This window comes from Mytilus galloprovincialis, chromosome 7 (assembly GCF_965363235.1).
Source record: "Mytilus galloprovincialis chromosome 7, xbMytGall1.hap1.1, whole genome shotgun sequence".
NCBI classification, from domain to species: Eukaryota; Metazoa; Mollusca; class Bivalvia; order Mytilida; family Mytilidae; genus Mytilus; species Mytilus galloprovincialis.
In genome coordinates, this window is record NC_134844.1 from 25740 (window position 1) to 40612 (window position 14873).

Sequence of the window (14873 nt, forward strand, 5' to 3'; positions counted from 1 at the left end):
ATAAAGTTAACTTTTTAACTTAGAGAAAGGACACTTGTCCATAGCTATTTTATCAAGTTACACATGTTACACTGTACTTATCGATAAATTCTTTCAAATAAGATGAATAAATGAATGCTTTCAAAAAAATCCCCAAAGTTAGTTTTTTTTTAGGATAAAAATTTATAAAAACACCTTTGATATTGCAATATACAATGTAATCATAAGTAATCTAAAGTAATCATCATTACTTTAAAGAAAAGTAATCAAAGGTAATCGATTATATATGAAATAAGGTGTTATTGTAATGTAATCGATTACATTTTATAAGCAAACTAATTGTAATTGAATCGATTACATTTTAAAGTAATCGACCCCATCCCTGCTGTACATTAACGATATTTCAAAAATGAAAATAAACTCGACAGTAAGGCAAAATAATACAAATATAACAATTCACTTTAAGAAATAGTATGCAGTTTCAACAATATATAAGTTATTTTTTATATATTAAGTAAATGGAGATATACATTTGGGACAATATTTTTGGCATAATGAAATATAAGATTGCTGAAGTTCATCACTACTTTCAAACAAACAACAATATGGAAAAAATTGACTCATGCACATTTCAAAATGAATAATGTCTTATTGTTTTCTACTGATTAACAGTTTGGTTGTTGAGTAAACAACATTAAAACACAGAAACAGTTAGAATTCCTTAATATTTAATCATGACATTTGAAAAGTCACCACTATCTAACTGCACAATAATTTTTTTTTTCAAAATTGACAATAAACTCGTAAGCCAGGCAGAACAATACAAATATAACGTCGTTGATATCAATCAAATAATAAAAGAAAGGAATTTATAAGTGGACGATCTGTAATTAACTCTAAGAAATAGTATGCAGCGCTGAAACACTCTTTCAGTTAGTTTTGATATAACATTAATGGTAAAATACATTTTGGACAGTTTTGTAAGCATATCAAAATGTTAGATTTCTGGAAAAAACACAATGTTCTATTAAACAAAAATAATTTAAAAAATCGAATTATGCACACTTTGAAATGATTATATACGTACTCCCAGTATTTTTACTTTATGACTTTTAAAAAAATCGAATTATGCACACTTTGAAATGATTATATACGTACTCCCAGTATTTTTACTTTATGACTTTTAAATCAAATAAAAGTTAAATAAATGTATGTCGAATGATTCACATTACTTATTTCTTTAGCTTGTGCAGATTGTCAATTTTTTGGCACACTCTCATGAAAATATTGTTTGCCTCAAGCCATAGGCCCCTCTTAATTCCCTCCTTATAAACATTCATTTTGAAATCTTGGGCCCTCGAAAAATCAGGCACATCGGTTCTGCTTTCAAGGAACTCCAGTCCCGCTGGATTGCTCTTCTTCCATGAATATCTTAATAATATTTTTTTATTGTTTTTTTTCCCTCCATCCTCAACTGTTCTCTTTCTTGTACATTCAGGTGTTTTTTGTAGTAGGTTTGTTGAAACAGGGGTTGACGTGGCATTAATTGGTTCATCCACTGACTCATCAATCTCGAATGTGTTGGGGGATATAAACGCTAATGTCCCGCTGGATATGATTTCTTCAATGATTTTTGGTATCCCAGCAGTGATCTCGTTCAACTTACGATCTACATCTGTCACTTTGTTTTCTAATTCTTTTATTTTTCTTTGGCTGTCATTGGTTTCAGTTTCAATCTTTGAAATGGTGGTTTCCATGGAGTTAACAGTGGCTGTTAAATCTTTAAATCCCGTGTCACATTCCTCTGCGTTCCTGTTAACTTCTTTTTTTACTTCATCTAGATGGGCTCTTAATTCCCCAATAGCATTATTACTGTACTGTTTTCTAAATTCAGTTAACTCCTTGTGTATGTTGTTTTCTGATTTTTGTATTTCATACTTAACTACGCATTCGATTGCATCAAGGGTTAAATCTAGAAATAAAAAGAAGCAAAGTGTGTTACAATTGGCTAGAAGAGATACATCGATCTTACATGATTACTAAAATAGTCAGCAAAAAAATGCAAGATATGACCCCGCTGTTTCTACAAGTTCCTACTTACCAAGTAGTTGTTCTCAATGGACGATGACATTATATTATGCTAAATGACCAAATCTCAACGGACTGAAATACCATTGTTCATGATTATCTAAATCTGATGATATAATATTATATATCAACTTCCACATGTATATAAAAAATAAAAACTAGGAAGTTGCAATGATAAAGTAAATACTCGATAGGGTAAACAAAATAAGTACAAAGGTCCATAACCCATGGAAAACTCAATTGACCAGAACGTCCGACCTTCGTGCACACCTGTATATGTGAATCTAGCAATATAAATACTTTCATGTATGTTTGACCAACCATGCCAGAGAAGTTGCTATGACAAGAATAGGGTCAACATTTCGATATCCGAAGGGCTATAACTGATACTAGATCATCATATAGAGAGCGATTTTAACACATAGCGGTTAGTGGGACATGTGACAGACAGACGGACTTACAATATAAAACATATAGAACTACATGTACATAAGCATGTGCGAATATATCAATGTACAAACTTTTATGTGTATCAAATAAGACTGGTCAGAGGAGTTGCGATGAATAGGGTCAAAATAGCAATGTTTAAAAAGGCTATAACTCATGGAAACAAGATGAACCGGACCATTTCATCAACATGTACATATGAATACATGTATCTAACAATGTACCCACATGCATGTGTATCCAACAAACCATGTAAGATGAGTTCCGATGACAAGCTGTCTACTTCAAAAGGGTCCACTTTTCTTAGTCCGAAGGGTCATAACTGCAAAAGAACTCAATATACCGGAACATCCTTCTTATAGTGATTTCAACACATCATGGTCAGTTATGAATATTTTCAAAGGTTGGACAAAAGATATTGGAATTGGTCCGGATAATGTGACAGACAGGCGGACAGACAATGTAAAACCTATACAACCCTGTAACCTTGTTAGAATGTGGGAATAACTGAAGATCATGTGAGTTTGTATTACTTACTTGAAATAATCTATTCTTTTGGATAATGTGATGATGCTCATTATTTTTTCTTTTGATGCGAAGACAGGTTGGAACTATTTTGATTTAAAATAAGTGGTTCTGCTAGTTTTTTTTTTTGTTTTTTTTTTTTAAAGTAACAGCACCCACCATCGAACAAGGAGAATGTTGCAAGACATCCATTTGAAAGGGGTCATATGTAAACCATTCAGGAGGAAATTTCTATAGGATAATGTTTGAATGTTTTTTTTACTAGTCATCGTTTTTGGTGGATCCAGGAGGGGATTTCTATATGCTAATGTTTGAATGTTTTTTTTTATAGTCATCTTTTTTTTGGTGAGGTCAGGAGGGGATTTCTGTAGGCTAATGTTTAAATGTTTTTTTCTAGTCATCGTTTTTTGGGGCAGTCAGGAGGGGATTTCTATATGCTATTGTTTGAATGGTTTTACACTAGTCATCGTTGTTTGATGGGATTAGAAAGGGATTTCTTGGAGGGTGTTTCTATCTGTTCATGTTTGATTGGTCTTACACTACTCATCTTTTTTAGGGGGTCAGGAGGTTTTTTTTACATGCTAATGTTTGATTGGTTTACACTAGTTATCTTTTGAGGGGGTTTCTGCATGTTAATGTTTGATTGGTTTAACATAGTCATCTTTTTTTAGGGGATCAGGAGGGAGTTTCTACATGCTAATGTTCGAATGGTTTTACACTACTCGTCTTTTTTAGGGGGTCATGAGGGGATTTCTACATGCTAATGTTCGAAGAGTTTTACACTAGTCATCGTTTTTTGCTGGGGTCAGGAGGGGATTTCTATAGGCTAATGTTTGAATGTTTTTTTCCTAGTCATCGTTTTATGGTTGGTTCAGGAAGGGGTTTCTATATGCTAATGTTTGATTGGTTTACACTAGTCATTTTTTAGGGGGTCAGGAGGGGGTTTCTACATGCTAATGTTTGATTGGTTTTGCACTAGTTGTCTTTTTTTAGGGGGTCAGGATGGGGGTTTTACATGCTATTGTTTAATTGGTTTTACACTAGTCATCTTTTTTCAGGGGGTCAGGATGGGGTATCTACATGCTTATGTTCGAATGGTTTCACACTTGTCATCTTTTTTTAGTGGGTCAGGATGGAGTTTTTACATGCTAATGTTTGATTGATTTTACACTAGTTATCTTTTTAGGGGGTTAGGAGGGGGTTTCTACATGTTAATGTTTGATTGGTTTTAACATAGTCATCTTTTTTTAGGGGGTCAGGAGGGGGTTTCTACATGCTAATGTTCGAATGGTTTTACACTAGTCGTCTTTTTTGGGGGGGGTCAGGAGGGGATTTCTACATGCTAATGTTCGAATGGTTTTACACTAGTCATCTTTTTTGGTGGGGTCAGGAGGGGATTTCTATATGCTTATGTTTGTATAGTTTTACACCAGTATTTTTTTTGTTGGGTCAGGAGAGGGATTTCTATATGATAATGTTCAATGGATTTACACTAGTTATCTTTTTCGGTAGTGTCAGCTTGCTGTACGGTGTGAGTCAAGGCTCCATGTCGAAGATCGTGAGCTAAACTGTTATGGTTTACTTTTACAAATTGTGACTTGAATAGAACTTTGTGTCATTGGCACTCGTACCATATCTGCTTAAATCAATGATATTCTATTTTTGCCTTACAGCATTAACAACCAAAAAAAAAATATCAAAGTTGCCAATCAATCCAGTTACATGTGTTGAAGAGTTGTTAAACCTAAAACGGAGGTTTTTAGATTTTTTTTATGGTTGGGGACTTGTTTTGCAATTCGGATTTGTAGGATTTATTTTCTTGTATTTCGACCAAGGCATTGCTACGTTTAAAATATCTTCAACATAACAGTTGTTCTTATCAAATTAGAAAATCGCCAAAATTTTAGCGACATTTTTTAGCTTGTAACGTCACACTAATCATTGTCGTACCCCGTTCGTGTAAATGCACTCGACTCATATCTTAAATAACAACGATTGCTAGTTTACCTAACGAAGTTAGACTGTTTTCCCCGAGCACTTCGGCTTTCTCCGCTAATAAAATGTAGCCAGGAAACAGCCAAAAATGCGATGCTTAAAAGTGGCGTTAAAACACCACAAAACAAATCAAAACATTATAATCAGCTGTAATGCACCTTGTAACAAACTTTAATGTGTGCTAATTACTTCCGTTATTTGAAACAATTTCGAGAATGCAAGTGTTCTTTTTTATGTAGGACATACACTCTATTACAAAATATATGTACTCCTTCTTTTTAAGACAACTGCACACGATAAAGTCATATCAAAGGTCAAGGAAAGGGACATCATTTAATGACCAAGGTCAAGTCATAAAGTTGTAATGAGAGAAATTGAACAAATGGTTTAAGACTTACCTTCCTCTAGATCTTCAGGGTCACTCTCTGCTTCGTTCTAAAATATAAATTTCAACTATATAGTTTGAATATAAAATAATTCTAACTAATTCCATTTCAATAAACCTAATTGTAGAAGGGTCTAAATACAGCATAAACAACATTTTCTAAAAGACTAAAAAGTGAAAAAGTATATTCAAACAAAAAGCATATGACTAACAGGTCGAACAACTGATGTTCTTAAACCCTGCTTACTGCCATTGGCGATTGCCAAATAAAATTGATCACAAGATGTAACAAAAAGGATCCTAATTTAAATTTAATACTAAACAGAAAAAATTAAACTTGTGGCTAAGATGTTATGCCACAAACATAAGGTGTCAATATCGTTTTTGTACACCAGATCCAGATTTCGACAATAAACGCCTCTTCAGTGATGTTGGGGATCGAAACGTTATTTGGAAGGCCATATAATTTACCCTCAATTTTAGATAGACTCTTGAATTGTGATAGTCAATATAGGATTAACCATTAATATAAACCGGAGGGAAAATATGATACAGGCCCAAACTAAAAAAAATAAACAAGTCTAAATTGAAAACTTCGTTCAAACCTATGATTGCGTTGGATAAAAAACCGCATTTTTTATACGTGTGCATTTAAACAAGTTTCGTTGTAGAAGGGTCTAAATACAGCACAAAAAACATTTTCAAAAAGACCAAAAAGTGAAAAAGTATATTTAAACAAAACACATTTGACTAACAGGTCGAAAAACAGATGTTCTTAAACCCTGCTGACTGTCATTGGCGATTGCCAAATAAAATTGATCACAAGATGTAACAAAATGGATCTTAATTTAAATTTAATACTAAACAGAAAATTATAAACTTGTGACAAAGATGCTATGCAACAAACATAAGGTGTCAATATCTTTTTTGTATACCAGATCCGGATTTCGACAATAAACGCCTTTTCAGTGATGTTAGGATTAACGGTATTTGAGAGGCCATAAAATTTACCCTGAATTTTAGATAGACTCTTTGTATATATATATATATATTGGTGATTAGGTGTCACAATATCTCAGTACCATGGGTTGGAATCTCGGCGAGGGAAGAACAAAAAATTTGCGAAAGCAAATTTACAGATCTAACATGGTTGGGTTGATGTATAGACGAGTTGTATATACATAATGTACACAGCCGTGTATCACCATCACTGCTGGTGATCCGATGAATAAATCTGTTGTAGAGTTGTCACTGGTTCAGACGTACTTATAAATATAATAATTTTCTGTGACTGTATCTTACATTGATTTGTAGGATTCTTTACTATAGATAATTTAACTGATCTGTAAAAATAACATCTCCATGCTTTATATATCATGTACTATAGTACGACGCTAGATTCAAAACTGATATGGAAAGGTTACAACCGGCCACCGAAGCTTCATTTTTATGAAGCCCAGGTGGTCGTGTGGACTAGCGAGACGGCTACAGTGCAGGCGATTTGGTGTCACGATATCTCGGTAGCATGGGTTCGATTCCCGGCGAGGGAAGAACAAAAAATTTTAGAAATTAGATTTTCAGATCTAAGATTGTTGGATTGATTTTTTTAGACGAATTGTATATACAACACTAAATTAAAAATTACGTTCAAACCTATGAACAACCGCCACTTTTATACGTGAGCATATAAAACAAAGTTCGTTGTAGGAGGGTCTAAATACAGCACCAAATACCTAAAATTTACATTAATGAAACTTTCAGTGGCCGGGTGTTACCTTTCCTCGTATCTTTTTTTATCTAGTTTCGGAAATAGTCAATCAAGGGTACCAGTATTATAATTTAATACTCCAGACGCGCGTTTTGTCTACATAAAACTGATCAGCGACGCTTATATCAAAATATGTATAAAGCCAAACAAGTACAAAGTTGAAGAGCATTGAGGATCCAAAATTCAAAAACGTTTGACCAAATACGGCTAATGTAATCTATGCATGTAACACAGTACACGATATATAAGGCATAATGGTGCATTTTTTACAGATAAGCTTAATCATCTGTCTTACAGGAATTTACTAACTAATGTTTGATGCAGTCCTAAAAATAGTTCTATTATAAGATTGTCTGACCCATAGACAACTTGGGCAAACATATTACATATATAATGGTGGAGTTTTAGCCAAACTCTCACGGTTATATGTATTTACTTTTAGTGCGTTTGAAGAAGTGGTACCATTAATGCATTCCGTATTTGTTATATTTTTTATCAGTTTTGTAAAAGTAAAAAGGCAGTGTAGTATTACTGACATACCTCACTTTCTCTGCTTCTATTTGTGATATCCATATTCTGGAAAAAAAAATAATAGAATTCATATCATCGATTATAAGCTACTGTTCTTTTCAAAGTAGATATCAAATTAAAATCTTCGAACTATATAGCAATAATTTACAACAAATTAAGTACGGAACAACAGTGGCTTATTTCATTTCCACATTTAATTCCAAATTATCAAGTTTTCAAAGTTTGACCCTTTCTCTTTTCAGAAGTATATAGCTTTTTTTGTGCAAATTAGCAACAACACAAACACTTGGGAAATAAAAGTTAAATTATCGTCTTTAAAATTGGTTAATTTTATTCTTCACTTTTAACAATCATTTTTGCAATGAACGTAAATTAAAGCATAATTTACAATTTTGTTAGTACATTTACACAAATGAGAATGAAAAAATCTTGTTTAACTGTTATATAAAGTTTTTTACATATTTTTTTTCTAATAATCTAATGTGACTTACCCCTGGTCTCTCTTCTTCTATGTTTCCTTCCTGTATAAATCGAAAAGAACGAGTAAATTAAAAGACGAATGACAATTGTCACTTAATGTCACAAGCATTTATTTAGTTAATGATGTAATAAAGATCATCAATACGTTTTGAAAAAAGGTAAATAGATCTATTACCAACAAGTGTCATCAGTTTGATACCTTTTAATTTAAGACTCTACAACGTTAGATAGACACATGTACAAATACATCTGTGGAACAGTTCCGATCTAATACGCTTTAAATTTTTTAGGATTTGTTCATATATCCATATAGAATAAAACATCTGGTCTCCATGCTGTCGTTGACACTTGAATCGAAGTGTGGTTACACCGTGATGTTGCCCCATGAACCAAGGCAGACCGACGACCAAAAGGTTCCCGTCTGCGACCCGACGTTTGATGCTACATGATATTCTGTTTTCATTTTATATTCATATAATAGTAGTAGTTGATATATTGATAACGTGACAAGAGGTAATAAGCAAAGAGACAACCACAAACACCTCTTAAAATTACGTGATAGGTGAGCACCAACACAGAAACTGGAGATATAGGCTAAATGATTGCTCGTCATACATGTATGGGACTTAATTTTTTTTTATCATTATACTAGTTTTTGCACGAAAACGTCACAAAAAAAACTGTCTTACATCTTTCAATAAAGTTATGAAAATGAAAATGAATAGTTCTTATTAGCCATGGTATTCAAATAGCAAAAACGTTACTTACCAATAAATGTCACAAGTTATTGTTAGGTCAACTTAGTAAATCAAACTAGTGATCTTCATAATGACATTTGAAACCTTGCGAAAAGAAATTTGGAAAATACTTCTTAACCCTATAAATTCTTAAACTAGAATGAAATGTATATTATTCAGCAAATTGGGGGTACTAATCTATTGCAATCGTTGATATGCATTCTTTGCAATTTTTTTTCACAGTTTGACCCTTCTTTTTTCAGAAGAATATAACCTTTTTTAGGCAATTTATTAACGACACAAACACTGGGGAAATACAAGTTAAATTATCGTCTTTAAAATTGGTTAATTTTATTCTTCATTTCTAACAATCACTTTTGCAATGAACGTAAATAAAAACAAACTTTACAATTTTGGTAGTACATTTACTCAAATGAGAAAGAACAAATATTGTTTAACTGTTGTACATAGCCTTTTGTATAATTTTTTTCTAATAATTAAATGTGACTTACCACTGGTCTCTCTTCTTCTGTGTTTCCCTCCTGTAAAAATCGAAGTGACACGAATAAAGGTATTTTTTAGTCAATGTTGTAATAAATATCACCAATACCTTTCGAAAAAGAGGTAAACAGGAACTACGTCCAAATAGTTTGAATTTCTACGCTGGAATAACAATTTAAGCATTGAGCCTATGGGATGTACTACTATATTATCGTCGTTGCTATGCTTGTTTTGCATTTTTCTATCGGCTGACCCTTTATCTTTTGAGAAGTATATAACTTCTTTCTTTGCAAATAAGCAGCAACACAGATAATTTGAAAATATAAGTTCAATAATTGCTCTTCATAATTAGCTAAATTTATTCTTTTCTTTTATCAAACATATTTTGCAGAAAACGTGAATACAAATATGCTTTATTTTTTTCAGTAAATTGACTGAAATGAGAATGACACTGTTTTTTAACTGACATATAATGATTTTAACACATTTGTTTCCAATAAGTAAATGTGACTTACCACTGGTCTGTCTTCTTCTAAGTTTCCTTCCTGTTTAAATCCAAGAGAACGAGTAAATTAAAAGACGAATGAAAATTGTCACTTTATGTCACAAGTATTTTAATGATGTAATAAAGATTATCAATACCTTTTGAAAAAAAAGGATCTGACCTATTACCAAATAGTATCATCAGTTAGAAACCTACAAATTTAAAACTCTAAGTATACATGTGCATTCTATATTAGGCTAGATGTTTTCATTGTAACGTGAACAACGTTAGATAGACACGTGGACAAAGGCATCCATAAAATATTCCGATCTAATACGCTTTAAAGGTTTTTGATTTGTTTATGTATGCATATAGAATAAAACATCAGGTCTCCATGCTGTCGTTGACACTTGAATCGAAGTGTGGTTACACCGTGAGGTTGCCACATGAACCAAGGCAGACCGACGACCAAAAGGTCCCCGTCTGCGACCCGAGGTTTGATGCTACATGATATTCTTTTTTCATTTTATATTCATATAATAATAGGAATCTGTTTTCTATGTAGTAGTTGATATATTGATAAAGTGAGATGTGGTAATAAGCAAAGACAACCACAAACACTTCTTAAAATTACTTGATAGGTGAGCACCAACACAGAAACTGGAGATATAGGCTAAATGATTGCTCGTCATACATGTATGGGACTTAATTTTTTTTTATCATTGTACTAGTTTTTGCACGAAAACGTCACAAAAAAAAACTGTCTTACATCTTTCAATAAAGTTATGAAAATGAAAATGAATAGTTCTTATTAGCCATGGTATTCAAATAGCAAAAACGTTACTTACCAATAAACGTTACAAGTTATTGTTAGGTCAACTTAGTAAATCAAACTAGTGATCTTCATAATGACATTTGAAACCTTGCGAAAAGGAATTTGGAAAATACTGCTTAACCCTATAAATTCTTAAACTAGAATGAAATGTATATTATTCAGCAAATTGGGGGTACTAATTCATTCAATCGTTGATATGCATTCTTTGCCAATTTTTTTCACAGTTTGACCCTTCTTTTTTCAGAAGTATTTAACCTTTTTTAGGCAATTTAGCAACGACACAAACACTGGGGAAATACAAGTTAAATTATCGTCTTTAAAATTGGTTAATTTTATTCTTCATTTCTAACAATCACTTTTGCAATGAACGTAAATAAAAACAAACTTTACAATTTTGGTAGTACATTTACTCAAATTAGAAAGAACAGATATTGTTTAACTGTTGTATATAGTCTTTGATATAATTTTTTTCTAATAATTAAATGTGACTTACCACTGGTCTCTCTTCTTCTGTGTTTCCCTCCTGTAAAAATCGAAGTGACACGAATAAAGGTATTTTTTAGTCAATGTTGTAATAAATATCACCACTACCTTTCGAAAAAGAGGTAAACAGGAACTACGTCCAAATAGTTTGAATTTCTACGCTGGAATAACAATTTAAGCATTGAGCCTATGGGATGTACTACTATATTATCGTCGTTGCTATGCTTGTTTTGCATTTTTCTATCGGCTGACCCTTTATCTTTTGGGAAGTATATAACTTCTTTCTTTGCAAATAAGCAGCAACACAGATAATTTGAAAATATAAGTTCAATAATTGCTCTTCATAATTAGCTAAATTTATTCTTTTCTTTTATCAAACATATTTTGCAGAAAACGTGAATACAAATATGCTTTATTTTTTTCAGTAAATTGACTGAAATGAGAATGACACTGTTTTTTAACTGACATATAATGATTTTAACACATTTGTTTCCAATAAGTAAATGTGACTTACCACTGGTCTGTCTTCTTTTAAGTTTCCTTCCTGTTTAAATCCAAGAGAACGAGTAAATTAAAAGACGAATGAAAATTGTCACTTTATGTCACAAGTATTTTAATGATGTAAAAAAGATTATCAATACCTTTTGAAAAAAAAGGATCCGACCTATTACCAAATAGTATCATCAGTTTGAAACCTACAAATTTAAAACTCTAAGTATACATGTGCATTTTATATTAGGCTAGATGTTTTAATTGTAACGTGAACAACGTTAGATAGACACGTGGACAAAGGCATCCATAAAATATTCCGATCTAATACGCTTTAAAGGTTTTTGATTTGTTTATGTATGCATATAGAATAAAACATCAGGTCTCCATGCTGTCGTTGACACTTGAATCGAAGTGTGGTTACACCGTGAGGTTGCCACATGAACCAAGGCAGACCGACGACCAAAAGGTCCCCGTCTGCGACCCGAAGTTTGATGCTACATGATATTCTGTTTTCATTTTATATTCATATAATAATAGGAATCTGTTTTCTATGTAGTAGTTGATATATTGATAAAGTGACATGTGGTAATAAGCAAAGAGACAATCACAAACACCTCTTAAAATTACTTGATAGGTGAGCTCCAACACAGAAACTGGAGATATAGGCTAAATGATTGCTCGTCATACATGTAGCTGGATGTTTTAATTGTAACGTGAACAACGTTAGATAGACACATGTACAAATACATCTGTGGAACAGTTCCGATCTAATACGCTTTAAATTTTTTAGAATTTGTTCATATATCCATATAGAATAAAGCATCAGGTCTCCATGCTGTCGTTGACACTTGAATCGAAGTGTGGTTACACCGTGAGGTTGCCACATGAACCAAGGCAGACCGACGACCAAAAGGTCCCCGTCTGCGACCCGAAGTTTGATGCTACATGATATTCTGTTTTCATTTTATATTCATATGATAATAGGAATCTGTTTTCTATGTAGTAGTTGATATATTGATAAAGTTATATGGGTTAAAAAGCAAAGAGACAACCACAAACACCTCGTGAAAATACTTGAATGGTGAGCACCAACACAAAAAATGGAGAATATAGGCTAAAAGAATGCTATTCAATTGGGTGTTATTTTTTTTTATTTGAAATTGTTTTGCACGAAAACTTCACAAAAAACCTGACTTACATATTTCAATAAAGTTATAGAAATGAAAGAGAATTGTTCTTATCAATCATTGTATTCAAATAACAAAAACCGTTGCTTACCACTAAATGTCACAAATTATTGTTAAGTCAAATTAGTATATCAAACTAGTGATCTTCATAATAACATTTGAAACCTTACAAAAGGGAATTAGGAAAATACGTTTTAACCCTATAAATTCTAAAACTAAGTGAAATGTATATTATTCAGCTTATGAGAGTGTTACTCTGGTATTGTCGTTGATATGATTTTTTTGCAATTTTTTATAGTGTGCCTCTTTTTATTTTCAGAAGTATATATCCTTTTCTTTCCAATTAAGCAACAACACAAATACTTGGGAAATAAAAATTAATTTATCGTCTTTAAAATTTGTTAATTTTATTCTTCACTTTTAACAATCATTTTTGCAATAAACGTTAATAAAAAGATGCTTTACAATTTTGTTAGTAAATTTACTCAAATGAGAATGAAAAAAATTTGTTTAACTGTTGTATAAAGTTTTTTTACATATTGATTTCTAATACTTAAATGTTACATACCACTGGTCTATCTGCTTCTGTGTTATCCTCCTATATAAATCAAAGTGAGACGAATAAAAGAAAAAATATCACTTAATGTCACAGGTAATTTTTAGTCAATATTGTAATGAATATAACTAATAACTTTCAAAAAAGGAGTAAACAGAAAACACGTCGAAATACTTTGAATTTCTACACTGGAATGACAATTTAAGCATTGAGCCTATGGGAGGAACTACTATATTATCGTCGTTGCTATGCTTTTTTTGCATTTTTCTATCGACTGACCCTTTATCTTTTGGGAAGGATATAACGTTTTCGTTTGAAATAAGCAGCAACACAGACACTGGGGGAATAAAAGTTAAATGGTTGCTCTTCATAATTGGTTAAATTTATTCTTTACTTTTAACAATCATGTTTTGCAAACAACTTAAGGAGGCTCGCGGGTATAAAAAATCGAAAAAAAAATAAATATTTGTTTTTTCATTATAAATTTTATTTATTTCACAATTAGCTATTACTTCATAATATTGCACAAAAATCACCAAGAAAAATCGATTTGGTTTGTCCACAGATGACTTTTAAAATGTTCATATCATTGAAAAAGCTCCAAATTATCTCCCTTTGGTGCAAAAATGTCATTTTTGGACGTTAAAATCGAAATTTCTTTTTTAACTCATCGGTGACCTATATTTTTTATTACTGTTTTCAAACAAACTGTACATAAACTAAATAATTGTAAAATTTTAACGATTTCTGTAATTTAGTTCTTTTTTTATTTCGATATTACCAATATTTCTCCTATTAGTTCAACAGAAAAAAAGGACATTAACAAAAATGTATGCTTTTTTCGGAGGCAAATTGTGAGCTTAAATGAACGGTGACCCCATATTTTTATTTTATATTTCCATTAGATATAAGATAAGGTTTAATCATGGAAAAACATAGGAAAATCCTATATTAGAAAAAAAAGTTGATTTAGACCCGCGAGCCCCCTTAATTAAAAAATGCTTTACAATTGTTCAGTTAATTGAATGAAATGAGAATGACATTGTTTTTAACTGACGTATAATGGTGTTCACACATTTGGGTCCAATAATTAAATGTGACTTACCACTGGTCTCTCTTCTTCTATGTTTCCTTCCTGTATAAATCCAAGAAACAATATAATAAAAAGAAGAATAAAAATCGTCGCTAAATGTCACAGGTAATGTTTTTAATGTTTTAATTAATACCTTTTGAAAAAAGATTAAACAGAAAATACGTCCAAACACTTGAAGTTCCTATAATGGAATGAAAATTTCAACATTGAGCCTATTGGAGGTACTACTATGTTGATATTTTTTTTTGCAATTTTAAATCGGCATATCTTTTCAGAAGTTAATACCTTTTTTTGTCTTTGCAATTTA

General features: G+C 31.8%; 1 protein-coding gene across 1 annotated transcript; it reads right to left on the reverse strand.

Moving 5' to 3' along the window:
- Nucleotides 1-1100: 1100 nt before the first annotated feature.
- On the reverse strand, nt 1101-11279 carry LOC143082080 (uncharacterized). Its single transcript, XM_076257626.1, has 7 exons — nt 11249-11279; nt 9952-9981; nt 9448-9477; nt 8210-8239; nt 7728-7763; nt 5433-5469; nt 1101-1951 (listed from the first exon to the last, which is right to left on the reverse strand). Exons 5-7 carry the CDS (start codon nt 7758-7760, stop codon nt 1212-1214), a joined length of 810 nt encoding a protein of 269 aa, XP_076113741.1. The 5' UTR covers nt 7761-7763; nt 8210-8239; nt 9448-9477; nt 9952-9981; nt 11249-11279; the 3' UTR covers nt 1101-1211.
- Nucleotides 11280-14873: the final 3594 nt, after the last annotated feature.

What these genes read in the sequence shown, in the direction of transcription:
- LOC143082080 (XM_076257626.1), bottom strand. Translation starts at nt 7,760, where the DNA reads ATGGATATCACAAATAGAAGCAGAGAAAGTGAG. An exon ending in ATAGAAGCAGAGAAAGTGAG is followed by an intron (nt 5,470 to 7,727) that starts GTATGTCAGTAA and finishes TTTATATTTTAG; the next exon opens with AACGAAGCAGAGAGTGACCC. An exon ending in CCCTGAAGATCTAGAGGAAG is followed by an intron (nt 1,952 to 5,432) that starts GTAAGTCTTAAA and finishes TTTTATTTCTAG; the next exon opens with ATTTAACCCTTGATGCAATC.